This window comes from Manis javanica, chromosome 10 (genome assembly GCF_040802235.1).
Source record: "Manis javanica isolate MJ-LG chromosome 10, MJ_LKY, whole genome shotgun sequence".
NCBI classification, from domain to species: Eukaryota; Metazoa; Chordata; class Mammalia; order Pholidota; family Manidae; genus Manis; species Manis javanica.
The window spans coordinates 26,360,805-26,386,865 of NC_133165.1; the positions used below are offsets into that span (position 1 = coordinate 26,360,805).

General features: G+C 53.7%; 1 protein-coding gene across 2 annotated transcripts in view; it reads left to right on the top strand.

Moving 5' to 3' along the window:
- Positions 1-1,500: 1,500 nt before the first annotated feature.
- Positions 1,501-26,061, top strand: part of LOC108398736 (kinesin-like protein KIF19) — a 42,378-nt gene continuing 17,817 nt past the window's right edge. For both annotated transcript variants that reach the window (XM_017662919.3, XM_037008451.2), the window contains exons 1-12: positions 1,501-1,970; positions 3,044-3,124; positions 6,475-6,585; positions 8,577-8,664; positions 9,590-9,726; positions 9,931-10,056; positions 11,065-11,259; positions 14,176-14,328; positions 14,913-15,035; positions 15,842-15,992; positions 22,249-22,426; positions 23,668-23,836. In XM_017662919.3, coding sequence (XP_017518408.3) covers positions 1,944-1,970; positions 3,044-3,124; positions 6,475-6,585; positions 8,577-8,664; positions 9,590-9,726; positions 9,931-10,056; positions 11,065-11,259; positions 14,176-14,328; positions 14,913-15,035; positions 15,842-15,992; positions 22,249-22,426; positions 23,668-23,836 — 1,539 coding nt within the window. In that variant the 5' untranslated portion in view covers positions 1,501-1,943. The remainder of the gene's footprint in view (positions 1,971-3,043; positions 3,125-6,474; positions 6,586-8,576; positions 8,665-9,589; positions 9,727-9,930; positions 10,057-11,064; positions 11,260-14,175; positions 14,329-14,912; positions 15,036-15,841; positions 15,993-22,248; positions 22,427-23,667; positions 23,837-26,061) is intronic.

Genomic DNA, 26,061 nt, shown 5'->3' on the forward strand with positions numbered 1-26,061 from the left:
GAGTGTGTCCGAACAGTCAGGAAACGGCTCCTCCAGAGGCCTTTATCTTTTCTGCTTGTCGTTCACCCAAGAAAACACCCTTTAGCCTTCTCTGAACCGCACGGGCTTGGAGGTTTCCACTGAGTTGTCACTGTGGCCACTGTAATGTGGGCCTCTGAATAATTTTCTCCCCTCCTGGGAAGGAAGTGAACACGTGCACATGGCTCAGCCCAGTTTTTTTGCAATGTGCCCCCTGTCGACGCCTCATGACTGGTTTCTTCTTCCTCTGCTGGAGTATGAGGCTTCATTTAAAAAGCAGGCACCCTTGGGAGTCAGCTGTGGACACAGCCCTCAGCGCCATCTGGGAGGTGAGTTGACAAGACCAGAGTGCCCGTCCTTGCACCTGGGCCCTTCACTGAGGCCCCATGCCACACATGTGTGTGCAGGCTGCCTGCCCCATGTGCATCCTTGCCACAGTGCTGCGTTCCCTTTCTGGGGTCCTGAAGCTCCTCCACCTGACTTTGTCTTCAGTTCTCGCCTGCTGCAGCTCCTCCTGCCCTCTCAGTGCACGTTCCTTAAACCTCTGTGTGCAGACACCTAGTTTTTCTAAAATGGCAGTGAGAAGGAAAAGGCACCTTTCTGTCATATTAACAGATTTTTAATAGCTTTAAAACACTTCACTGTTTCAAAGCGGTTATTTGTAACTGTTTTACACAATTTGTAAATAAAAGGATTTTTGAAACACGTGCTTGCGTTAACTCTTATCTGCTGTAGAACCAGTTTCCTAGGGCCAGCCCCTTGCAGAAAAACTTCCTGACCCACCCTGCAGGGCTGGGAAGGGGCATGGGGTGTGCGCAAGGCCTGGGCTTCATTGTCTCCAGAGGTAGGCAGGATGGGAGGGGATTTGCCCCCACGTTTGAACTTGGTGACATGGCCTGTCCAAATGCCAGGTGGGTGGGTGGATGGCTAGAGCCCCGTGGACAGGGACCGCGGGGACATGGGTGCTGCAGAGGCTGTGCTCTGCCCCTTTGCCTTGTTCATGTTGCTGGAAAGTTCTGGAGCCCAACATTACCTGGACACCAAGGGGAGGATGTGGGCATTTGTGGTGGCACAACCCCACCGGGACAGCCGAGCCATCTGGGTAGCCCTGGTGACCTTGAGCAAAAAGTTGAACCTTGGGCCCAACCATTCTGCTCTGTGGTCTAGTCTTCAAGTCGGATCTCAGATTTGAGCTCCGTGATATGATCTCTGACGTGGCAGGAATACCACACTGCTTAGCTGCACAGCCTGGTGGGTGCAGCCTGGGTTGGTCAAGGTGATGACCCCCCTGGAGACAGCAGGGGCAGAGCAGGACGCAGCGTGGAAGAAAATAAACCTGATAGTGGGTGTCAGGCCTTAAATGTGGTGCAGATGGGCAGCATGGGGTAAGGGGCTGAGAACCCTAGTCTAATCGGAAACCTGAAGGTCACTTCAAGGTCGATTTAGAAACGCCTTTGGGAAAACCACACACAGATGATGTTGAGCTAGCTGGTGACGTTCTCCCCTCTGGTGGGAAAGCTCTAGGGCCGCGCCAGGTGCAGCGTTCAGGGAGGCCTACCTGTAGCCCCGGTAGGGCTGCAGCATAGGCACTCGGGTTGTCACAGCGTCAGATGAGTGCGCGGACAGGAAGGCTGCCTGGTGTCCAGCCTGTCCCATGGACCCAGCGTGCAGCTAGCCTGCGCCCACCAGGACCTGAGCACTTACTGCTCAGAAACCGCCAGGCCACGTGGGCAGTCCCATGTCCCCAAGGCAGCTCAGCTCCTGGGCCCCTGCTGACGTCATGCGGGCGGGGCATGGTGGGGCAGGACTGCGACTCGGCCTCACCTGGCCGGCAAAGCAGGGAGCAGCCGGGAGCAAGCACCTGGCCCTGTGCCCTCCCTCCCACCACAGGCCCCTCCCGGCCCAGGTAGCCAGCTGTCAGGGAGATGGAGCCCAAGGACCAGCAACTTGTGGTGAGTGCCTTGCGCCCCTGCCAGCCCTCAGGCTGTGTGTACCTGAGCCCGCTTCCTGCCTGGCCCACTGCCTGCTTGGCACAGGCAGGCTGCCATCAGGCTGAGACCCTGTGCAGGGCCCTGCCCTGCCCTGCCTAACCCAGGGGCTCCTCTACCCTCACAGGGCCCTGCTACCTTCTGCTCCCCAGTTCCTCCACACCCCACTCATGCCTTGTTCTCTGAATCTCCCCAGGGAGCTCAGAGTCTGGGCCAGCCCACCAGGTGGGGTTTGGTAGGCACCCCCTGCCCTGCCCAGTCCAGGCTGTGCAAGGCCTGACGAAGACCCATCTGCTGGGTGACCAGGAACCTCAGGCTGTTTGACAGTTGAATGAGCTGAGGCCAGAGATGCCCCAAACCTGTAGGTTGGTTACAGAGACTCCAGTCATGACTTCCCCTTAGGGAGAACCTTGCCGTTTCTACCAGGAGGCACTTCGCCCATCCGACAGATGAGGAAGCCGGGAAGGGTTGCACTGGTGTGCTGGGGCCCGCAGCTCCTGCGTGATGGTGGAGGATTGAGGCCTGGGGGTGCATGGCCCCAGAGGGCCTCCTGGAGGACTTCCTTGGAACGGGGGACAACTGTGGGGTGGGGAGTGATGGAAGCAGAGCCCAGACTCCTGTTTGGGAAACCAGCTTTTCCTCTGGAAGCACCCACAGCCTACGTGCATGTTTGGGTCCCTGCCCTGGTGGTGGGGTGGGGCGGTGTGAAGCAGTAAGTAGGCTGAGGTGCTAAGACCCCCCCCAGTAGCTGTGTGACCTCGGGCAGGTTACTCCTCTCTGCGCCTCAGTCTCCCATTTGAGACTAATGGGGGCAGCCGTTTTCATAGCACCTTGTTTAGAGGTGTGAGCAAGTTCATGCCATGCACTGGGAAGAGGGCGACTGCTGGGCACTGGGGTTCAGTAGTCCTGGTGGCTTCCCTAAGAGTGTGGTGCTCACAGGAGGGGAGGGGTGTGGTGCTGGTGGTCCTGGCGTGCTGGGAGAATCAGGAGCAGCCTGGGTGGGCCTGGAAGGCAGTTGCACCATGTCCTGCCCGCAGGTAGTGCTTCGGATCCGCCCACTCAATGACGCGGAGCTGGAGGAAGGGGCCACCGTCATTGCCCACAAGGTGGAGGACCAGGTGAGGCTGTGGGCTCAGTATGTCCACGGGGTGCAGCATTGCCCTTCCCACCACCCTTCCCCTCAGGGGCTCCCTCCCTCATGTGTTCATTCAAGAAATGTTACCACGGAGTGGCCCTGGGCAGAGCCTGGGCAGACGCGGCCCATCATCACCCAGTCTCTTTCTAGGTGGGGTGGGGGGCAAAGGAGAGACTGTGATGTCAGGGGCTCCCGTGCTACAGAGGAGGAAAAGGCAGCCCCGAAGGCCTCTGCTGACTTTGAGCAGCACCCAGAGGAGGTGGGAGCCAGGTGGGACCCCTGAATGAGGGGCAGAGTGGCTTAGGTCTGTGTTGGGACCTGCAGTTTTGCAAAGGACCCCAGGAGATTGCATGGTAGGGCAGGATCACCCCCCGGCTCAAAACCCCACTCACCTGCTGAGCTGTCAGTTCAGTTTAGACATGTCAGTGCCCATGGCAGTTACTTGCTAGAATAAATGTGGAATTGGGGGCAAAACAGTTTCGTCAGCTTATTTGGGTATTCCCACTTGCCATTGGAAAGGCGTTGAAGTAGTTCCTGGACTGTGTCTGCCCTCAAAGGCAGAGGACCCAGGGTGTTGGGGGCCTCAGCCGATGCTGCCCACCAGGCTGGGGCGCCAGTCCCTGGCCAGCACAGGGAGCTCGGGAGGCCGTTTCAGGGAGATGGAGAACAGGGTCTGGGTGTGAGCAAAGGGGCTTGATGCTAGTGCTAAGGTCACAGATAGCTAAGCAATAAAGCAGCTGGGGGCAGCTGTTGAATTGGGGGAACAAGGGTTTTCAGGAAAGGTTTTGGCTCAGTCCCGAAGAGTGTTAACTAGACTCTATTTGGAAACAGCTGATGATGAGACTGTCGGAGGCAGCCTGGGAGCTGCTCCTCTGGATTCTGGGCACAGCGTGTGCCCACATTGGGTAGAGACAGGGTGGCGGTGACCCAGAGACTTCGCGGCAGCCATTGGCATAGGTGGGGTGGTAGGCACGATTCTTGCTTAAAATCTTGTGCACGTTACTGATTAAAATAGTGTGTTAGAGGATGAAGGGAATTCTTTTTAAATAACCTGTAAGACAAATAATAGTATTTTGCTGGGATCAATAGTGGCTCTCAAAATAGTGTCACTAGTCCCAAATCTTGACACTTTGCCCAAGGTGGGGACTGACTAACCTACCTAGAAGCTCCCCTGCTATCCATGGGTGACTTGTAGTCCCTCTCTGCACCCCAGTGTGGGTCAGATTTCCCCTTTGTGGTCCCGCCTCCTGTTCCAGTGGGGACCACTGGCCCTAGTCCTGGGCAGTTCCAGCATCAAGGCTGTCCAGGAGACCTCTCTCCTTAGGCTGAGGATTTCTCCCCAGTCCCCCGGCTCTGGGGATTGGGTGCCCCTTGGGAAGCAGACACTCGGGATTTCACGGGGAGGGTGTGCGTTGGGGATCACAATGAACCGAGTGCGTCATGAGAGCAGAGGATTGTCAGAGCAGGCTGGAGTTCCGTATTTCCCAGCTCAGTGGCCCCTGAAGAAGCTGGGACTTGGTATGTTCAGCAGAGGAGTGTTTCTGAACGTGTGTGTGGGCCACGGCAGGTAGTTACAGGGGCACCTCTCCACCTCCCTGTTCCCCCTGCATCTTGCCTTGTCTTCCTTCTGCATGTGGGCAGGAGTATCTCAGGGTCATTTCAGGGCCCACCCCAGGCCTGGCTCCCAAAGGCTGCCTTGCTGTGCCCTGAACAGAAGACAGCCCATGTTTTAAAAAATGGAGGTGACATTCACATAGCATAATATTCACCATGTTAAAGTGAACAAATCAGAGGCATTTGGCACATTCACAGCATGGGACAACCAGCACCTCGATCTAGTTCCCCAACATTCCACCCCCTGAAGGAGACCCTGTCCCTCCTAGGCTGACCCCCACTGCCCGCCTCCCTATAGCCCAGCCCCTGGCGCCCACCAGCAGGCTTCCTGGCCCCAGTGTTGCATAGGATGGAATCGCGCAGCGTGGGCCTTTGTATCTGGCTCCCCTCTCGCAGCAGGGCATTCTTGCTGATCACCCACATGGTAGCATGTTCACTTTATTCTGATATACTTTCAGACCAATTGTGGTTGCAAGAACCTTACAAAGAGCCACCATCCCATACTGCGTGCACCCGGGCTCCCCAGAGGTAACATTTTGCCACGTGTGCTCCATCCTCCTCTCCCTGTGTGTATGCAGCCTTTCCCTGGACCATTTGAGAGTAAGCTGTGGACCTGTTGCCCCTCCACACACGCAAGGCAGCATGCACTTCTTAAAGACAAGAACAGTCTGTGAGCCCCATACAGCCATCAAAATTAGTAGTAGTGTTGACACACTGTTACCCAGCCTACAGATATACTCAAATTCTGCTGATTTTTCTCAATAATTTTATTTATAACAAGAGAAAAGCCTGTTTTTCTGGTCTAAGACCCAATGCAGCGCTGTGTTTTGACTGCAGTGTTCAGCACCACACGCATTAGCTCATGGGCCCTCATGGCCGTGGGCACTGTTCCCATGTCCACTTTTCAGATGAGAAAATGGGCACAGAGCAGTGCGGCTCTTGTCCAAGGCCTTCCTGTCGTTGATCAGCAGAGCCAAGATTGGAAACCAGTCTGTTGGGCTGCAGAGCCCTGCCCTTTGCGCCAGGCCCACTCCCCAGTGCTGAGTTGGGAGCTCCTGGTAGAGCCCTGGAGGGCTGGACCCAGCAAGCTGCATGCACAGTGGGACTGCTGGAGGGGCTAGCCCTGAGGGCCTCCTTCCCTTAGATCCCCTCCGGCCCTGGAAGCAGAAGGAAAGCATGAAGAACTTTTGTCGTGGAAAAAATGTTGGCAAGACACCCAGAGACCTCCAGGCAGCCCTTGCCTCCTGGGACCCCAGTTTCCAAATCTGGGCAGAGGAGGGGCTGGGGGTAGCCAGTTGTCTGCCCTGGTCATGGCCCCTGAGACTCTGGGCTCCTGGTGCCCCACTCCGCAGGCTCCTCGCCAAGTAAACAGAGAGGGTTGGTCTTTAATTGCCCTACTCCCATCCCCCTGGGAAAGGTGCCTTTAAACCTCCCGTCCCCAGAGACCCTCCTGAGCCTCACTTCAAGGTTACGCATTCCTGTGAGATGGGAGGGACCTCAGAGCTGGTGGTCTTTGCTCCAACCTCCCCTTCCTTTGGGTGGTGTGGACCCCTGAGCCCCAGATACGCAGTGAGGAAGGGGCACAGCAGGCAGGCCATCACTCACGAAGGGGCAAGGCCAGGTGCAATGGGAGGACTTGGGCTACAGGAGCCCTGAGTCGCTGCCCCTCAGAGAAGCCAAGCCCAAGCCCTGTCCTCTGCCCTCCCTCCCCGTACCCAGATGGTGGTGCTCATGGACCCCGGAGAGGACCCCGAGGACCCGCTGCGCACACACCGATCCCGGGAGAAGACCTTCATCTTTGACACTGTTTTCGACCAGCATGTGTCGCAGGTATCGCCCTCCTCCCTGCACTCCTGCTGGGCCAGGCCAGGTCCAGGAGCCCTGGGAATAACATGACCAGGCAGCCTCATCCGTGGCTTCTCACGGGGGCCTTCCTGAAGAGCAGGAGGTCAGCCCAGGGCCTGTGGTAGGGGCCCTTCCCAGATGCAGAAGGCCTTATCCATACCATCTGCCTGTCTGTCCACCCACCCGCCATCCTGCCCACCCTGTGGCCAGGACACAGCCCCTGCCTGCAGGACTCCCAGCCACAGGGGAGGCAGACAGCACTGTTGTGGGGCATGCAGGTGAGTGAAGGCGGTTCTGAGGGGCCCACTTCACAGACCAGCAGCCAAGGCCCCATGGGGAGGCCTGGGCTGGGCATTGGGGGCTGGTGTCAGGTCACACCCCTCACCCACACCCATTACCAAGAACACAAGCTGTCCGGGATGTCACCCGACTTCGCCTGTTACACCCCTCCCTCCCGAGCCTGGCAGAGTGGGATCCTGCCCTGGGCCTCCTGCAGTGGGCACATCACAGCCCCAGGTGGCAGATGTTTTGGCCAGTTCTGGTCACATGCAGGTGAGGGGCTGCAGTCCTCTGAAGGCTCCATGGCCTGACATCAGATGGCCCACTCATGGGCCTATGGCTGGGCTCATCCATGGCTGGAGGCAGTGTGGCCGCCCCATGGGGCTTGAGCTTCCTCACAGCATGGCAGCCTCAGCACTCCAAGAAGAGGCAAGAAGGAGGCCGCCGGACCTTGTAGAGACTCAGCACCCCACGACCTGGCGCCCCTTCTGCCCTGCTTCGCTGGTCCAGCATGTCAACAAGGCTGGCCCAGACCCAGGGGAGGAGTCACACTTGGCATCTCCATGGAGGAGGGGCAGAACTTTAAAGACTAATAGCCACCACACCTCTTCTCTCTGATGCCTGCCCACAGCCCTGGCGGCCTGGGAGGATGCTGTGTGTGTGCCGAAAGGGCATGCTTAGGCCATGCTGGCCACCCACCCCCAGGACTCAGCTGCAGTTATAAAGTGGGACCATGTGCTTGCAATGGCAGATCCAGCTGCTGTCTGAGCACACAGGCTTCCTTCCCTGCCAAGGTGTGAGTGGCTTCTGTGTTCGCCGAGCCAACCCTGCGTGGCAGGTGCTGTGCTGGGGGGCTGGCTGTGCGTTGTCTTGCAACTGTATAAAATACAGGCCCTGTCATCCCTGTGTTACAAATGGGAAACAGCCTTCAGGAGGTTGGCAACCTGCCTGAGGTCGCACGGGTAGAGAGCTGCAGAGTCAGGACTTGGGCCTGGACTGTATGAGTCCAACTGATTTGGAGTCTGTCCAGCCCGGGCTCTGAGCTCTGAGCTGGGCAAGCAGTCAGGCCACTGAGACAGTTAATTGTGATGAAGAGCACAGCCCAGAGTGGGCACCCAGGAAGGGCAGAGCAAGTGGGGAATGTCATTCCATCCAGTCCAGCAAGTCTACATGCCCTCGTACATCAACCCTGGGGCTGTCGCTTCTGGAATAACCCTGTGGACAGGGAGCTTGCTGCCTGCATACTCCTACTGCTGGGTGTTGCTGCCCTGAATGAAATCCTGCCAGCCTGAAATGGTGACTGCCTGCTCCCAGTTCTGCCCTGTAGAGAGGGAGGGGTCTTGGCACTCCTCGCTGGTTCCCAAACCCCTTGCTGCCTCCCAGACCTTGTGTTCCTATTGGGTTCTCTCAGTCCCTGTGAAGCCCCGGAAAGTGTTCAGAACGGAACGTGTCAGGCCTCCCAGTGGGAGCTGTCAAGTGGTTCCCACTCATCCTCCCCCGAGGCCAGAGGGGCTCATGCAGGGCACAGCAGCAGGCTGGAATTGTGCCCACGTGCACTAGCCCCTCATCTGTGTGGGCCCCAACCACATCCCAAGGGAACAGGATGTCTGGGGCACCCTGCCCTTGACCTCTCCATGTAGCCAGGTACCCTGACTGGGGCTGGGCTGTGCATTCCCTATCTTTCTGTCTGTCTGCAGGAGGATGTGTACCGTGCCACCACCTGGCACTTAGTGGAAGGCGTCATTTCTGGATACAACGCGACGGTGTTTGCCTACGGCCCCTCAGGTAACACTGAGAGCAGGGACCCAAGGAAGGAATAAGGTTGGTGGCCACAGAGCCCTTCCTATAGCACAAAGTGCCTACTGTGTGCTGGCATGTTGCTGGCCCCCCTGCACCCATTGGTTCCTCTCCTCACTGAAGCTGCCCTGAAAGGCAGGTAGAATAAGCCCCTTTTCACAGGTGAGCCTCAGAGAGGCAAAGTGACTTCCCCAAGGTCACACAGCCAGTGGAAGTCAATCTGGGGTTCAGCCCCAGTCTACACTGTGCTGCCTGTGAGAACCTGTGATTCCTCCTCTGTAATTACTCGTTGGGCTTGACTGCCGTTCACAAAGCTAGGCTGCCTGTCTCATCCTGAAGCCAGAATCACCGGGGCTCAGATCTGGATGGGCCCAAACCTCATCTCTGTTCAGAGGGGGACACTGAGGCCCTTGGGTGCCTTGCCTGAAGGCACTACTTATTTGTTGTTTATTGCATACGTTCATTCAACAAACATTAGCGAGCACCTACGAAGTGCCAGGCTCTCCAAAGGAAAAGAACTTCTGGTCTTTGCCTACAGGGAAAACAGGGAAGCAGGAGGGAGGCACTCCCCTAAAGAAGTGCTTGTGAAGAGTAATACATTAGTTGGCTTCTTATAAACAGCACAAGCCTCCGAGAGAGAATTTTGAGAAACGAGCAGACATCATCCCTCTGGTCTTCCTCTAGCACCTGCTTTGTCTTTGCAGCTCCCAGGCTCCCCCATGCACACGGGCTTTCTTCCAGAGTAGCAGCACTGTTCAGTTTGCTTTCCCTTGTTTCCAAAATGGAAAATGAGCATGTCAGGGCTGCTGGGATGGTTTGCACAATGCAGGCATGAACAGTCCCTTGGTAGGACATCCAGGTGGGGTCTGCACCTACTCAGGAGCCCACCTAGGGGGTGTCCCGCCTCCCACAGGAGCAGGGAAGACCTACACCATGCTGGGCATGGACACGGAGCCCGGCATCTACCTGCGGACCCTTGCCGACCTCTTCCAGGCCATCGAGGAGGCCTGCGACAGCATGGACTACCGCGTATCCATGTCCTACCTCGAGGTGAGCCTGCCCATCCTTCTCAGTTGCCCTGTTTGCAAAATGGATCGATCGTGAGAGCAAAGCCATTTGCATGTTACCGCCAAAGGCCCACTGTAAGAAACCCTGGTGCCTAGGGCATCAGAGACGTCAGGAGACTCAGCGCCCAAGGATATATACATCCTGTACCAAAGCTGCTTTGTTTCCAGCTTTTCTGTCTCCTCCCAGATTTATAATGAAGTGATCCGGGACCTCCTGAATCCGTCCTCGGGGTTTCTGGACCTGCGGGAAGATTCCAGGGGCAGCATCCAGATTGCAGGCATCACAGAGGTCTCTACCTCAAACGCCCAGGAGGTGAAGGCCATGGGGCCACGGAGAGAAGTGTAACTCAAGCCATGGGGACCACACTCTCCACAGAGTCCTCGTTCAAGAGCACAGAGCAGAGCCAGGCACACAGCTCCAGAGCTGTTTCTAAGCTAAGGCGTGTGGGTGTGCCCCCCTCCCTGCCTCCCTGGCTGCAGGCGGCACACTCTAGCCCTCTGCATCCAGACTCCGCAGGCTGGGAGTCCTCTCCTGCCCTGCGCTCCAGGCAGTCCCAGGCCCTAGAGTCAGCTTCATGAATGAAGTCCACCTGCCGCCCTGAGCCCTGTGGTGCTACTGCTATGCACATGCCGATGGCCCTCCATCCTGTCCGTCTGCCATCAGCCTCTGTGCCAGCCCACACTGAACACTGCCCTCGGGGTGGGCCTCCTACACTCAGAAACCTCCAATGTCTCCTTATTGCCTCCACATTCAGCCCCTTGATGGCCCCCCCAGGTCCATACCCCTGAGCACTGAGCTCCCTCTCCTGTGGGTTTGGTGGGAGGGGAGACTTCTTGCCTGTTCATTGATGACAACGACCCCGTCAGTCCTGTCTCCACACATGCGGTGTGGTCCTGGCATGGCCAGCACCCAGTAGGTAGCCAGAAGAGGCTCACTGGCTTGATTTCCACAGCTGCTGGCACGCAGATGGGTTCCAGCCCACATGCCCACTCCAGCAGGTCCACGCTCTGTACTGGGGCTCTGCGGGGAGAGGGGGTAACCCACTGGTGATGTCTGCCGTGGGTGGAGCCAGGGGCAGAGTGGTACAGGGGTCAGCAGCCTGCCATTCCCGCTCGGCTAGTTGACTCCACCTATCAGAACTTCCTGCCACAAACCAGAAATTGCTTCCCCTGGACAAGGTTCTGCCATCAGCGTCCCAGCCGTGGGGAGGAGCTGCCCAAAGAGGGTCTGGGGACCTCCCGTCCTCCTTCTGCCCCGGGGGGCTCTGGGGAAGCATGTGGCCACTCAGGAGCCCCTGACCACCTCCAACTCTGTCCTCAGATCATGCAGCTCCTCACCAAAGGCAACCGGCAGCGCACGCAGGAGCCCACAGCCACCAACAGGACATCGTCCCGCTCTCACGCTGTGCTGCAGGTCACTGTCCGCCAGCGCAGCCGTGGCGCTGACTTGGTGGACGAAGTGCGCATTGGGAGGCTCTTCATGGTGGACCTGGCGGGCTCGGAGCGGGCGTCCCAGGTTCCTGTCTCCTCCGTGCTCCCCCTTGTGCCTCCTTGGGGTCTGCCTGCCCTTCAGTTGAGGGCAGGACCCTGTCTGTCCTGGTCCCCAGTGTCTCCAGCACCCAGAGCAGCCCCTGGCAGGGAGAAGTTCCCACAAAGTGTTGGTGGAGTGAATGGATGCTCCTTAAGTATGGCATGGCGAATGTTTGCAGAGGGCTTCCTGCATGGCAGGGCTTTCCTGGGCATCAGAAACAGAGCTGGATGCTTCCCCAGACCCACTCTCAGGGAGCCCAGGCCTCTGGGACAGACAGGTGTGCAAGGAGGTAATTTCGGCATGTGCTTTGAGACTCAGGGCCTGCAGAGGCTGTGGGAGCCCAGAGAAGGGAAGGGTGCTGGTCGTGGGATCTCAGGGCTGAGCCTGAAAGTGTCAATAGGAGTCTAGTGGGGTGCAGGGAAGGGAGTGTCAGGCGGAGGGAACAGTGTGCAGTCTGGCTGGTAGTAATGGTGATGGTATCCTAGCCCCATCTGGCTGCAGGCCCCAGGCTGCACTCCTTCCAAGAGCCCCACCTGCCCACCTGCCCCCAGGCTTGTGGCTCACCTGTCTTTCGTGCACCTGTTGCTCAAAATCTGATCCCCACTCAGTGTCCTGAACAATCCCTAAGGCAGGACCCAGCCCCGGGCCAGGTTCAGAAGCAAGGGCAGAGCAATGGTAATTTTATGAAGTGACATTTTCCTGTCCCTCTGACTCCAGGCATTTAGCATTCCCAATCCACACAACCCCTCACACAGTGTAAGGTGGGTGGCATCATGCCGAAGTTACAGACACAGAGCTGGCTCGGGCCATGCCACAGCTTGGCCAGGCACAAAGGTATTAGGTGGTGGACCCAGGCTCTAGACCTGGGGGTCTTCCCAGATCCGTCCTCTCACTGCTGTGGTATTGGTCCCCGGTTTGTGCCATGTGCTGTGTCTTTGGGTTTATGACCATTAAACCACTTCACTCACTCACTCACTCACTCACTCACTCACTCACTTACTCACTCACTCACTCAATCACTCACTCACCTTCCCCACACCTGGCCTTGCCCTTGGTGCTCAGGCTGCTGAAATGAGCAGCGCTGGCCACCTGACTCCAAGCCAGACTGGTCTTAGATGCTGTGTATTAATGGGAAATGGGGTACAGTGAGGCCAGCAGATCAGGAGACCAGTGCCACTGAGAAGATAGTTTCCACTTAGTTTCCAAGAGGAGGGGGCACACCGGCCACACCTGGCCACCCAGGCAGCATGGGGTGGGTCAGCAGCAGAGGGAGGGGCCGAGAGCAAGAACGTCATCCCAACTTCCCCAGAAGGGACAGGCCGGGGGTGAGCGGACTCAAGACAGGCTCAGGATGGCTCCTCTGTGTCCCTCCAGCCCTAGGCTCTGGGCAGAGGCACTCTCCCCGGTCAGCTGGTACCTGCCCTGGGGACGGGCCTGAGTGTGAGGCCCCAGAGAAGAGGGGTGGGCCGGCTGGCTTGCATGTGAAAGGTGTACTCACAGGCGAGTGTCTCTTGTCTCTAGGGCATGGCTAACTTGGGTGGGCTGCATGGTCAGCAGGGCCCCAGATGTCAGGGCATCGAGCAGGGAGAAGAAATGACATTGTGGACACACAGAGAGGTGGGGGTGCAGACAGGCTTGTGCAGCTGAGGGCGAGTGTGGCAGAGCACTGGGACTCTGGCCCGTCCCAGCTGGCTGTGTGTCCTCAGGGGGCAATGTGCCCTGGTTTCCTAGGCCTTGGCCCTGGGAGAGGGCACCGGACTGGGGCACCCGGGGCCTGGGGCCTGGCTCTCACTCCTCTCTAACTTGCTGTGTCCCTTTGGGAGGGCCATTGCCCCTCTCTGGACCTTGGTGTTTTTATTTGTATATTCAAGTGCCACAGGTGGGTGGTTTTAGGATCTGCTTGGCTCTCAAGGGCCATTACCTTCACAGAAAATCACTCATGGAAGAGTTTGTTCCGGGGCATGAGGTCTCTGAGAGCCTCATGCTATGAGCACCAGCCAGTGACCTGTGACAGCTGCTGGGCTCCAACCCCAGGGGGATATCCAGTCCTGCCCTGCAGCTAATGTTTGCTGACTGCTTCCATGGTCCCCGAGCTGGCCTGTTACCCACATTACCCATTAACTCCTCACCATAAGCCCAGGAAGCTAGAGTGTTTGCCCCTTTAGGCAAATAAGGCAGCTGAAACAGGCAGGGTCTGTCCAGGGCAAGCAGGTAAGGCCATCCCTCAAACCGTGCTCCCAGCTGGCTCTAAAACCCATGCCCTGACAGAAAACCATGTTACTACTTCTGATTCCAAATGTAATAGAAACGCACTGCAGAAAATACACAGAAGATGAAGGGAGGAAGATGGGAGCCCACCAGCAGTGGGGTGGATCCCCCAGACCACTGCAGGCATCTTCTTTCACTCAGCTCACAGCCCCCACCCTGCGGGCTGTGTGTGGCCACAGCTCTGGGGACTCATGTCCCAGTGGGGGAGCGGGTGGGAGCTGGCTGCCCAGGGAGGTCGGGTGGGAGCAGAGGCGCAGGTTGATGTGGTGAGAGCAGCGGGCTGCCACATCTGGGGAGAGAGGCTGGGTGCCCATGGCAGGTGCTGAGCCAAAGCGGAAGGGGCTGGGAAGCTTTGGCGTGGGGGCCTCTCGGGTGAAACACCCACATTCACCTGCTTAACATGAAAACAGAACCGTCCTGCACCACAACCCTCTAACCCACCTTTCATCTCACTTGATAATGAGCACCTCCCAGCATCAGTAAATGCCCCTGCCCTTTGCTTGGCTGCGTGGTGTTCCACTGCAGGGTCCTGGCCCTTCTGTCCCCAGTCCCCGGGGCTCAGGAGGGTGGTCAGCGTGTGGAGTCTCAGCTCCCTAGCCCAGCTCGCCACCAGCCTGGCCTCTCCCGGCCCAGACCCAGAACCATGGCAAAAGGATGAAGGAGGGCGCTCACATCAACCGCTCCCTGCTGGCGCTGGGCAACTGCATCAATGCGCTGAGCGAGAAGGGCAGCAGCCGGGCGCAGTATGTGAACTTCCGGGACAGCAAGCTCACCCGCCTGCTGAAGGTACCAGCTGTGGGTGGGGGGCTGCAGCCACTGATGGCATCTCTCAGGGTCTACCTGCAGGGGAGAGGCCAAACCTGGGTATAAGGGCCCCTTCAGGACCCCCTGAAGGCACAGAGGCAGCTAGAAACCAGCTCTAGTTACTGCTGACTCCCCACTTTAGCCTGTGCTTGCATGTTCCCAGAAGCAGGAGCTCATCACCTGCCTGGCCCATTACGAACGGTCAGGCCATGAGAGAGGCCCCCATGCCAAGCTGAGTGCTGCCTCCCCCATGTCAACTGAATGCTGCCCTCTCTGTTCTATAGCAGGGTAGAGAGCAAGTAACCAAATAAATATGCCTATAAATTCTGCCTCTTGGTCTAATCTGCTCTCACTGGAGCAGAAGTCCGGAGGCAGGCCTGGGACAGCCTCCCCTGCGTCCTGAGTGTCACCACCCCCAGCACCAAGCCCTTGGTCCTGGTATCAGCTGCCCCTCATGGAGTTTGGAGCAGGAGCCCAATGGGCCTGGGACAACTGGGGGAGAAATGGTGTCACTGGGCAGGTGGGGGCCCATTCCTGTCATCCCCATCTTGGCTTCCACTGCACAGGACGCCCTAGGGGGCAACAGCCGCACAGTGATGATCGCCCACATCAGCCCGGCCAGCACGCACTTCGAGGAGTCTCGGACCACCCTGCTGTATGCCTACAGAGCGAAGAACATCAAGACAAGGGTGAGCCCCCGACTCAGGTGCCTGCCGCTCTCTCACCGAATGCTCGCGCAGCGCTCCTTGCAGGAGCACGGGGCGTTCCTCCCGTGGACCGTCCCCAGCATGGGCAGCCCCATCTGTGCAGATGAAGGCCCCCAGGACACATCACTGGCCAGGAGAAGCCAGAGGATGATGACTATGGGCTGATGTGATTTCCGTAAAAACCCAAAGCCAAGCCTACACCGGAAACACTCTCTCTATGTGTCTCTCTAGAGACGTAAAACCACGTGAAGGAGGATCAGCCAAGTAATATAGTGGTTACCTGTGTGGGGGTTTAAAAGAATTCTTGATGGAGTTTGAATTTTTTTTATTGTGGCAGAGATACATAACATAAAACTGACCCCTTTAATCATTTTTAAATGTCTTGAATTTCAGGGGCGTTAAGTACATTGATCCTGCCATGCGGCAGCCCCTCCAGCATCTCCAGGCCTGTCCGTCTCCCCACACTGACACTGTCCCCAGTGAGATCCCTCCTCCTCCCCAGCCCCTGGCCCTTGCCACCCTCTGTCCCTGTGACTCCGACTCCTCCAGGGGCCTCACAGAAATGGAATCATGCAATGTGTGTCCTGAGTCGGGCCCACCTTCCTTGGCGTAATGTCCTCAGGACCCATCAGCGGCTGGAGTAATGTCAGTGCTTCAGCCCTTTAAGTCTAAATAATATTGGTTTGAATTTTCAGATAAAAAACATTCTTGCATATTTCTGGCATTAGGATGTTTCCTTGGTGGGGGTCTCGCCCACTCCGACCTTGGCCCGTGTCCTGCCCCACCAGGTCAAGCGCAACCTGCTGAACGTGTCCTTTCGCATTGCACAGTACGCGGATGTCATCTCCGACCTGCGCAGGCAGATCGAGCACCTCAAATCCAAAATCGAGAAGCAGGAAGAGGAGAAAAAAAGCGAATCTGGCGTCCGGGATGCCCCAGGTAGAGCTGAGCACCCCACCAGGGCTCTGTGGCCGGGCCCCCCAGTGCTGGGGGCTGGGCCCACTCTGAACGTCCACACCCAGGCACTGGGTCGCCCTGCCGTGGGCCTCAGTGCTGCCCCTGCCTCACCATGGGGCCAGGGTGAGTCTCTGACTGTAATTCCCTCTCCTGGGAAATATGGGGTGTGGGTTGTTTTCTCTGCTTTCTCATAATTTTTTAGGCAGAAATTCCTTTTTTACCTTTCTTCTCCTCTTCTTTTCTTACTCTTGTTTTTGCTTCCTCCCAAGTCAATCTTTTTTTCTTATAAAACCACCCTTCTCATTTTGGAATAATTTTAGATTTACAAAAAAACTGTGAAGATAGTACTGGGACTTCCCAGCTTCCCCTAATGTTAGCATCTAGTGCTGCTTACAGATTTTTTTATTGAGGCAAAACTCACACAACAGGAACTTCACCCTCTTAAAGTGAACACTTCAGAGGCATTTGGAACATGTAGAGCAACCACCACCTCTGTCTGGTTCCAAACACTTCCATCCCCAAAGGAGACCCCAACTCCATTAGCAGTTTCTATCCCTCCTTCTCCCCAAATCGGTATTACCTAGGCCTCCTTTCAGAGGTAGAGCACACCATGCCTTTTCATAAAATTATCAAATTAATAAACTGAAAAGGTACCCTTAATGCATGTAATCCAGTGAAGTATACATACATAGTCACACACAGACACACATGTTCTTTTGCCTTATCAACATAAGCTTTGCCAGGATAAAAAAGTTGTAAAAATCAAAAGGAAAGAGCAAACAAACCAACTGAAAAAAATGGATGAGAAAATGAATAGATAATTCAGAGAATTCCTAATGGCCCATGAACATAGGAGAAGATTCTCAATTCCATCAGGAAGCAGACATACGAACTGAAGCAGTTTTCATTTATTGTACAGGCTAAAATGTCAGGTAATATCAAATGGATAACATAAAATAGTGTAAAATAAAGTGTTGAATCAGCAGCCTCAAGAACTACTCTAGGGAGGGCAGATTTATGTGTCCCTCCGGAGGCCCATTTAGTGTATCTGTTCAAACTTCAAATGTATGTTTTCCTTGCTGTACACATTTCCCCCCTGCAAATCAACATGCACATGCACTCATGTGCTCAATGGGGCTGAGTGACTAGAAGGTGCCCATCAAAGGGCATGGGACAAGCAAGCTGGTACATCCCTCCTGTGGACTGCTCCACAGCTCATAGCATGGGCAGCCCCATCTGTGTAGATGATGTTCCCCAAGATTCATCACTGTGCAGGGAAAGCCAGCCAGAGGATAATGGTTACCAGCTGATGTAATAATTTACCCACCCAAAAACCCATGTGTCTCTTTAGATACAACTAAATGCACAAAACCTCACAGAGGAAGATCTGAAGGGCGCACTTCACCACAGCAGAAGTGGGTAACTGGGTTGGCGGAGAGAGCGATTGGATGATTGGGAGGGTCTTTAAGTCTTCATGTATTAATGGAATTTTTATAGCAAAACCTTTTTCTATTATTAACATTATATTTAAAAACATTTCCTCATTCTTAGTAGATACATTCATTAATCATTCAAATATTGGAGAATACTGCAAAGTATAAGAATCCCATTACTCGGGGACAACCACTGTTAGCATTTGGCTCTTTCCTTCAGGTCTTTTTTTTTTTTTTGGTATCATTAATATACAATCACATGAGCAATATTGTGATTACTAGATTCCCCCCATTATCAAGTCCCACCACATACCCCATCACAGTCACTGTCCATCAGCGTAGTAAGATGCTACAGAGTCACTACTTGTCTTCTCTGTGCTATACTGCCTTCTCCATGCCCCCTGCTATGTTATGTGTGCTAATCGTAATGCTCCTTATTCCCCTTATCCCTCCCTTCCCACCCCACCCCCTAGTCCCTTTCCTTTTTGTAACTGTTAGTCCATTCTTGGGTTCTGTGAGTCTTCTGCTGTTTTGTTCATTCAGTTTTTGCTTTCCTTTTGGTCTTTTAAAGCAGCAGGTACACATACACGCACACAGGCATCCACAACAAAAGTGGGAGTTGGCACCCTGCTATTGCATGTATTTGTTGTTGGAGATGCAGGGGCCATGTGGTCCAGATGGCCTCTGCCCTCAGGAAACACACATTCTCATGGGACAGAGACAAGTAAGATGTAGAGGTCAGAGGAAAATGGGGACAGGTGGGTGACAGAGTGTGGGATAAGGGGTGTGGAAAGGCCTCTGAGAGGCAACATTTCAATGTAGGAAGGAGCAAGCCATACAGAGTCCTGGGTTCAGAGTCTTCTGGCAGAGGGAGCTGTGCGTGCAAAGGCCCTGGGGTGGGAATGGGTTTGGTGGATTGAAGGAGCAGAAATCAGGCATGTGATGGTGCATTAGGGGAGAGCACATGGTGGGAGGCCAGGCTGGAGAGGGGCTTTGTGACCATGAACAGACTTGGGTTTATCCTAAGCATAGGAGGAGCCAGGGAGGGTTTGAGTGGAGAGTGGCATGCTGAGAGCCCTTGGGATGTGCGGGCCAGGCAGGAAGCAGATGCAAGGCTGCTTGTGGGTTGGTGGCCAGGGGAGGACTCCACGGCTGCTAGTTAGCCCAGTGAGCAACTGGAGTCCAGGAATTGAGGAAGGAGGCTGGGACAACCACAGTGAGCACCTGTGAGTGCCAAGTGAATGGATTAGCAAAGGCTTGCACTTCTTGTTATGGGGCATTTGAAATCCTCTGGAAGAAGAGAGGCCCATACAGCAAACCCTCACAAACACGCACCACTCCTTGCTGGGTTTGCTTCCTCCATTGAAAGAATCATATCTGAACATAACTACCAAGACCAGTGTTGAGAAGCTTTTCCCCTATGTTTTCTTCTAGGAATTTTATGGTTTCAGGTCTTACAGTTCAGTCTTCTATCTATCTTGAGTTAATTTTTTGGGAATGGTGTGAGGTAGGGGTCCAGTTTCATTTTTTGACATGTGAATATCCAGTTGTCCCAGTACCATTTACTGAAGAGGGTACCCTTTCCCTATTGAGTGTTCTTGGCTCCTTTGTCAAATGCTAGTTGACTGTAGATGTGGGTTTATTTCTGGGCTCTGGCCCACTAGTCTTTGTGTCTGTTTCTATGCCAGTGCCATAATGTTCTGATGACTACAGCTTTACAAATAGCTTGAAATCAGGAGTGTGATGCCTCCAGCTTTGTACGTTTTCAGGATTGCTTTGGCTACTTGGGGTCTTTTGTGGTTATATGTGAATTTTAGGAGTGTTTTTTTTTCCTATTTCTGTGAAAAATGCTATTGGAATTTTGATAGGGATTGCATTTAATCTACACATGGCTTAGGGTGGTGTGGACATCTTAACTGTATTAACTCTTGTAATCTGTAAATAGGGGTAATCTTCCCATTTATTTGTGTCTTCTTGAATTTCTTTCATCTGGGTCTTTTGGTTTTCAGTGTATAGATCTTTCCCCTATTGGTTAGGTTTATTCCTAAGTGTTTTATCATTTTTGATGCTCTTATAAATGGCATTGTTTTCTTTATTTCTTTTTCAGATTGTGTATAGGAATGCAACTTACCTTTGTATGTTGATTTTGTATCTTGTAACTTTACTGAGTTCATTGATTACTTCTAATAGTTTTTGGTGGAGTTTTTAGCATCTTCTGTGTATAAGATCATGTCATCTGCAAACGGGAACAGTTTTACTTCTTCCTTTCTGATCTCCTTTTATTTCCTTTTCTTCCCTGGTTGCTCTGGCTAGGACATCCAGGACTATGTTGAGTAGGAGGTGACAGTGGGCATCCTTGGCTTATTCCTGATCTCAGAGGAAGAGCTTTCAAACTTGCACCATTGGGTATGAAATTAGCTGTAGGCTTGTCCTATGTGGTTTTTATTCTGTTGAGGTACATCTCTTCTACACCTGCTGTGTTGAGAGTTTTTATCATGAAAAGATGTTGAATTTTGTCAAATACTTGTTCTATTAAGATCATTTGATTTTTGTCCTTCTTCCTACTAATGTGATTTGTCATTTTATTGATTTGCATATGTTGAACCATCCTTGCATCCCAGAGACAAATCCCTCTTGATCATGGTGTATGATCTTTCAGTGTGCTGTTGAATTCAGGTTGCTAGCATTTTGTTGAGAAGTTTTATGTCTATGTTCACTGGAAATGTCCACCTATACTTTTCTTTTGTTGTAGTGTCCTTACCTGGCTTTGGTATCAGGGTATTGCTGGCCTTATAAAGTGAGTCTGGGAATATTCCCTCCTCTTCAGTTTTTTGGAAGAGTTTGAGCATTGGTGTTAATTCTTCTTTGAATGTTTGGTAGAATTCACCCATGAAGATGACTGGTCCTGGAACTCTTATTTTTAGGAGGTTTTTGACTACTAATTTAATCGCCTTACCTACCATTGGTCTGTAAAGGTTTTCTATTTATCCTTGGTAAAGGCTTGGTAGGTCATATGTTTCTAGGAATTTATCCATTTTTTCTAGATTATCCAATTTGTTGGCATATAATTGTCCATAGTCTTTATGATCCTTTGTACTTGTGTGGTATCAGTTGTAACACTTCTTCTTTTGTTTCTGATTTAATTTTTTTGATTCCTCTCTCTTTTTTTCTTGCCAAGTCTGGTTTAGGGTTTGTCCATTTTGTTCATCTTTTAAAATAACCAACAAGTTTTGTTGGGCTTTTCTGTTGTTTTCCTATTCTCTATTTCATTTGTTTCTGTTCTGATGGTGGTTATCTCCTTCCTCTTGTTAATTTGGGGTTTAGTTTGTTCTTCATTTTCTACTTTGTTGAGGTTCTCTGCACAGCGTTGTAACGTAAATATTTCCAGAGAGATACATAGTTTATATGTATGTTGGTGGGGGGTTTGCTTTGGGACTTCACAGAAACGACATCAGACTCTAGCTATTATTCTTTGATCTGCTTTTCTCATCCAGTGATGTGTCTTGGAGGCCGTCCATCGGCACAGATGGGTCCGCCTTGTTCTCTGAAACAGCTGTAGAATGTTGCATTGGACAGACATGGCACTTTGCATAGCCCATGCTCTTCAATGGGCTCTTTGGGGCTTTCTAGTCACACAGCCTCCTTGGGCACATAGGCACCTATTTCTCCTTGATAGATGTGGGACGGCTCAGGTTTCTGTAGGAGCTGGAGGGTGAAGGAAACTTTCAAAGAAGAGGGGCTGTAGTTGATGACAAACTAAGTTTCATGGGGCCAGTGAAGGGCATGGGGGCTGGTGGGAGTGGAAGACAGGGTTGTTGTAGAGAGTTCACAGAGCAGGGTGACGACCAGGAGGCTTGGGCTTCTTTGGGGTCAAGGGTTGACAAGGTTGCATGCCACAGTGGCATCCATCCTGGTGGCCTCTTAGTTACTGGGACTGGTCCCAGGTGGTCTGTGATGAGGAGGGGTGGTGGCCTCATGGTGAGCCCTGAGGGCATGATGGGCTTTCCTTGGGTCCTGTTATGTCATGCCAGGGTGGCAGTGGGGCATTGGTGTGCATGGCCCTGCCTGGAACATTACTTTATGAGCATTTTCTGGGATTCCAAGTTCTCCCAAAAGCCTTATTAATGACTTCAGTGAATGGTCATCCAGATGCACCATAAGTTATTTCACCAATCCCAGACTGCTTGACATTTAGGGAAAAGGTACCCTGTGACCATTGCCCTCAAGGTCAGGGGAACAGACTGTGAACAAGCTGCATGTGGCCAGAGTGGGCCTGTCTGCTGGGCAGGCAGGGGAACCCATTGAGTGATCCCCTGTCAGTCAGGAACAGACTCTGGGGAATGGAAAGACAAAAGTAGTCTTGCTCTGCAGAATTCACACTCCAGCAGGAAAGGCAGGTGTCAGATATTCATCACAAAATGTTACCTAATTATTGGTGTGCAGAGGGCTGTGAAGGCAGCAGAGTGTTGTCAGAGCAAATGGCAGAAGGACCATGACTGAGAAACTGGGAGGGTTTCTCAGTTATGGGGATGGCTAGCCCAGACCCACTCCTTTTTGGATTCCTGAGGCTCAAATCCAGGTAACCTGATCCCAAACCAGGCAAAGAAAGGGTCTAAATTCCTCAAATCATCCATCCGTTTGTCCGTCCACCCACCCACGCACTCACCTGTCATCCACCCACCCATCCACACACCTGTATAGAGCTCCTCCTTGAGCCAGACCCTGTTTTCGTGGACAAACATGGAGCTCAACCCCGGCTTAGCTGCCACTGCTCCCAGTGCAGCTGGCTCTCTTCCTGCCCCCAGTCACAATCCCCCCCCACGACTCAGAGGAGGACAGCTGCCAGCAGATGAACAAGATCCGCACACAGCTCATCAGGGCCTTCAAGGAGCAGCTAGAGATGCGGCGCAGCCTGGTGGAGCTGGAGAACACCAACATCGAGCTGCACGTCGACACATCCCGCCACCTGCTGACCATTGCAGAGTGAGGGCGCCTCCCCCCCGCCCCGGGGGCCAGTGTGTCCATCCCAGTGGAGCAGGGAGGCCAGTGAAGATGGGGAGGGGGGCACTGGTGGGAGCTCGTTTCTTTGCTCCTGCCTGCAGGTCCCCAACGGGACCCTCTCTTCCCAGGCAGGACTGCCTGCCCAATGCCTCCCCTATCTGGCCCCTGTAGTTAAGCTGGATCTGTGGGGAGAAGGCTTCTAGGTCCCTTTGATGTTTTTCTCATTGGCTTGAATTCAGGGCCAGCCCTGGCAGGTTAGGATCAACCCCATTTTATAGAAGAGGCTACTGAGGCTCAAAGGGGGTGAGAGTTTGCCCAAGGGTGCACATTCTGGGCCAGGGCTCTTTCTGCCACCCACTTACATGCTACTCATACCTGCCATGTGTGGAATGACAACCTGTGCAGGAACTGACCATGCAGCCTGTTATCCAGACCAGATGCTGTTAGTCACAATGGAACAACATTGTGTTTGTCACCCGTGGCTGCCCCGGCAAACTAGCACACAGGGCTATCCTGTTTGTGGGAGCTTAAGCTTAATGCCATGTTCTAAGTCAATTTCTCCTCCGGTACTCCCTGCCTTCCTCCACCTCCTCCCTCTTCCTTTAGTTTTACTTTCTCAATTATACCAACTGCATGACGTCAGCATTAGAGGAATTCTAATTAAACAGAGGTGCCCTCTTGTCCCAGCCATTCTCCCGGCTCTTGCCCCCACCACGGTCCTGCCGTCTCGCAGCTTCCCTGTGATCCAGCCACTGCCCTGATGCACGCCTTAGGAGGTTTGCCCTGAGCTGGGGGTATCCTGGTTAATCCTTAGAGCGGCAGGTACAGTGGCCATCCAGGTTTTATAGCTGAGGGAATGGGCTCAAAGAGGGCACATTTACACAGCAAATGGCCCTGGTCAGCCAGGCGACCTCGGGCAGGCCTGGGGTTGCTGGCAGGAGGGTTGCCCCAGTCCTGCGCTCCAGCACTCGGGAATCCTGCTCAGGTGTCTCCTGCTTCCTTATTCCCTTCCAAGTTTTGTTCATGCCTTTGTGTTTGTACAAAACACAGACCAGAGGCAGACATAAAAGAGACCAAATGGCAGACCCAATTCTGCCCCTTTTTCTTGCCCAGGCCTGTGTGGACACAGCCAGGCCCAGGGGGAACTCTGGGATGGGAGACGCCAGGACTCCCAGCCTGGGCGTGGCCTGCACTCTGATCCCAACCCTCTGTTATGGCCGCAGCTGGGAGCACCACGCGCACAGGGACAGGACGCCTGAGAAGGACGGGCAGCTGGGGGAGGCCAATGCGGATGGGGATGACGGCGAGTCTGTGGAGCCACATGAAGTGGCCCTGGCCAGAGAGGAGGTCAGCATGCTTTTAGCGGAGCAGCGGAAGACCGCGGCGCTCAAGGTAGGTGGATGGGCACACCCGAGGTCCCAATAGGGCAGCAGTAGTCCCTAACACATATGGATCACAGTCAGTGTGCTGGACCCTCTCACAGCAGTCCACAAAGTGGGCCCATCACAGCCATTCTGCAGATGGGAAAACCAAGGTTCAGAGAAATGAGATACATTGTCCCAAACCCCAGAGAGCAGGAGGAGCAGAGCTGGGGCCTGGCCGGATCTGACTCCAAAGTCCACCCGCTTCATGTTAGAGTTACGGCTACACAAAGGAGCTACAGGGGTTGGTGCCCCTGCCAGGAGGACAGAGGAACCAGTGGCCATGGAAGTGGGCTTGGTGGCAAGGTGGTCCACTGAGGCCCCCTGCCTGCCCATCTGTGGAGGGACAGCTGCGTCCTCCACCTGGAACAGCAAAGCCTCCAGCTCCCAAGAGATCCTTTAGGGTAACCTGCCATGTGGGCAAGCTGACTGCTCTCCATCAGCGCCTCTCTCAGTCTGATTTTGGGCATGTGCTACAAGGACAAGGGACATGGGCAGCAGAAGTTTAGACTCCAGGCTCCTCTCCGGAGAGAGAAGGCTTCTCACAACTCTGGTTTCCTGAGAAGAGCTAGCTAATTTATATGGGCAGTTTATATAATAGTTGTTATCTAATGGTCTCACATCACAAAAATGATGCCCTGGTGTTTGATCGAGACTTTGGGGAAAGTGCCAGGGAAGCTGGCTGCTGGTTCAGCCCATTAGTTAAATGTTTGCAGGTGTCTTTCAGGCAAATGGAGGAAGTGTCTGGTGATGTCATGTTGCTAAAAGCAGGCGGCATTTACTTCACTTAAAAGCTATGTAGCCATACCAAGAACCTTCTAATATTATTGCATCTGCCTGCAGCAGTTGGAAGATTTCATGACCTCACTTCAAAAGTTCTCTAACCCTGAAAAATAAGAAAAATGCCTTTCGTTCAAACCAATAATGTGCATCAACAGAGATCATGGCCTTCAAGAGCCAAATACAGATGTTGAGATGTAGTGTAAATGTATCTCATGTAAACTTGAGTCCATTAATTAGTCAATAACAAATCAATGTTTTAAGTGTCCAGCTTACTGCCAGGCCCTGGGGACGTAAAGATGAAGAGACACTCTATGGCTCAAGCTCTCAATCTGCTGGAAAGACACAAACTCAAGTTCTTTAGTTCAGTGGAAGCACAATACCAGCCATACAAACAGGACACCAGGAGCTGGCAAAGGGCTACTGATCCAGCCTGGGGATCAGGGAGGCGCTCAGGGAGCAGGAGAAGAGTAGGATGGTGCTCGGGGAGTTGGGCCTCCTCCTCCCAAAGTGACTCCTCTTAGTCCCAGGGGATGAAGAAGTCAGCAGGAGCAGGTCCTCTTAGGCCACACAGGGATGTCATCCAACCTGTTTCTGGGACCAGGATCCTAGGGGCAGGCATGCACAGCAGCTCTGGCCCCATGCTCTCTAGTGGCTTGGATGAGTTACCTGGGGTGGTGGTTACCTTTGTGTGTCAGCTGGGCCAGCCCAGCAGTTCAGTCAAACATGAGTCTAGGTGCTGTGAGCAGGTGCTCTGTAGGTGTGGCATCTGCCATCAGTCCACTGTCAGGAAGGACTACCCTGGATAAGGTGGCCAGGCCTCATACAGTCAACTGAAGGGCCTCACCAGCAAATCTGAGGTTTTCTAGAGAAAGAAGACATTTGGCCTCAAGACTGCAGGATCAGTGCCTGCCTGAGTTCCTGGCCTGCCAGCCTGCCTTGCTGATGTTAGACCTGCCAGCCCCGTAGTCATGAGCCCATTATTTAAAATAAACCTTCTCTTTATATATAATATATATACACACAGACACACATATGTATGTATACACACATGTACATATGCAAACGTGATTGTGCATATATATTTATTTATACACACACACATATATAAAGATATATATGTGTGTGTGTCACTATTGCTTCAGTTCCTCTGGGGCCCTGATCTAGACACAGTGAGGTCAGGCAGAGCTCAGGGCCCCAGCTGGCTGTCTGCAAAGTGGGGAGCTGTTCCCAGGGACTGTGGTGATGAGCTGAGTCTCACACCTCCAAGCTGCTTCTCATGTCCTGCTTTGGCTCGAGAGAACCAGGACCTGATTGTAGATAAGATGTCTGTGATATAATGGACAGAGGAGGCACCCCTACAGGACTAAAAAAGACTTGCAAAGGCTTCATAGTGTGCTAACAGGCAGCTTTAGT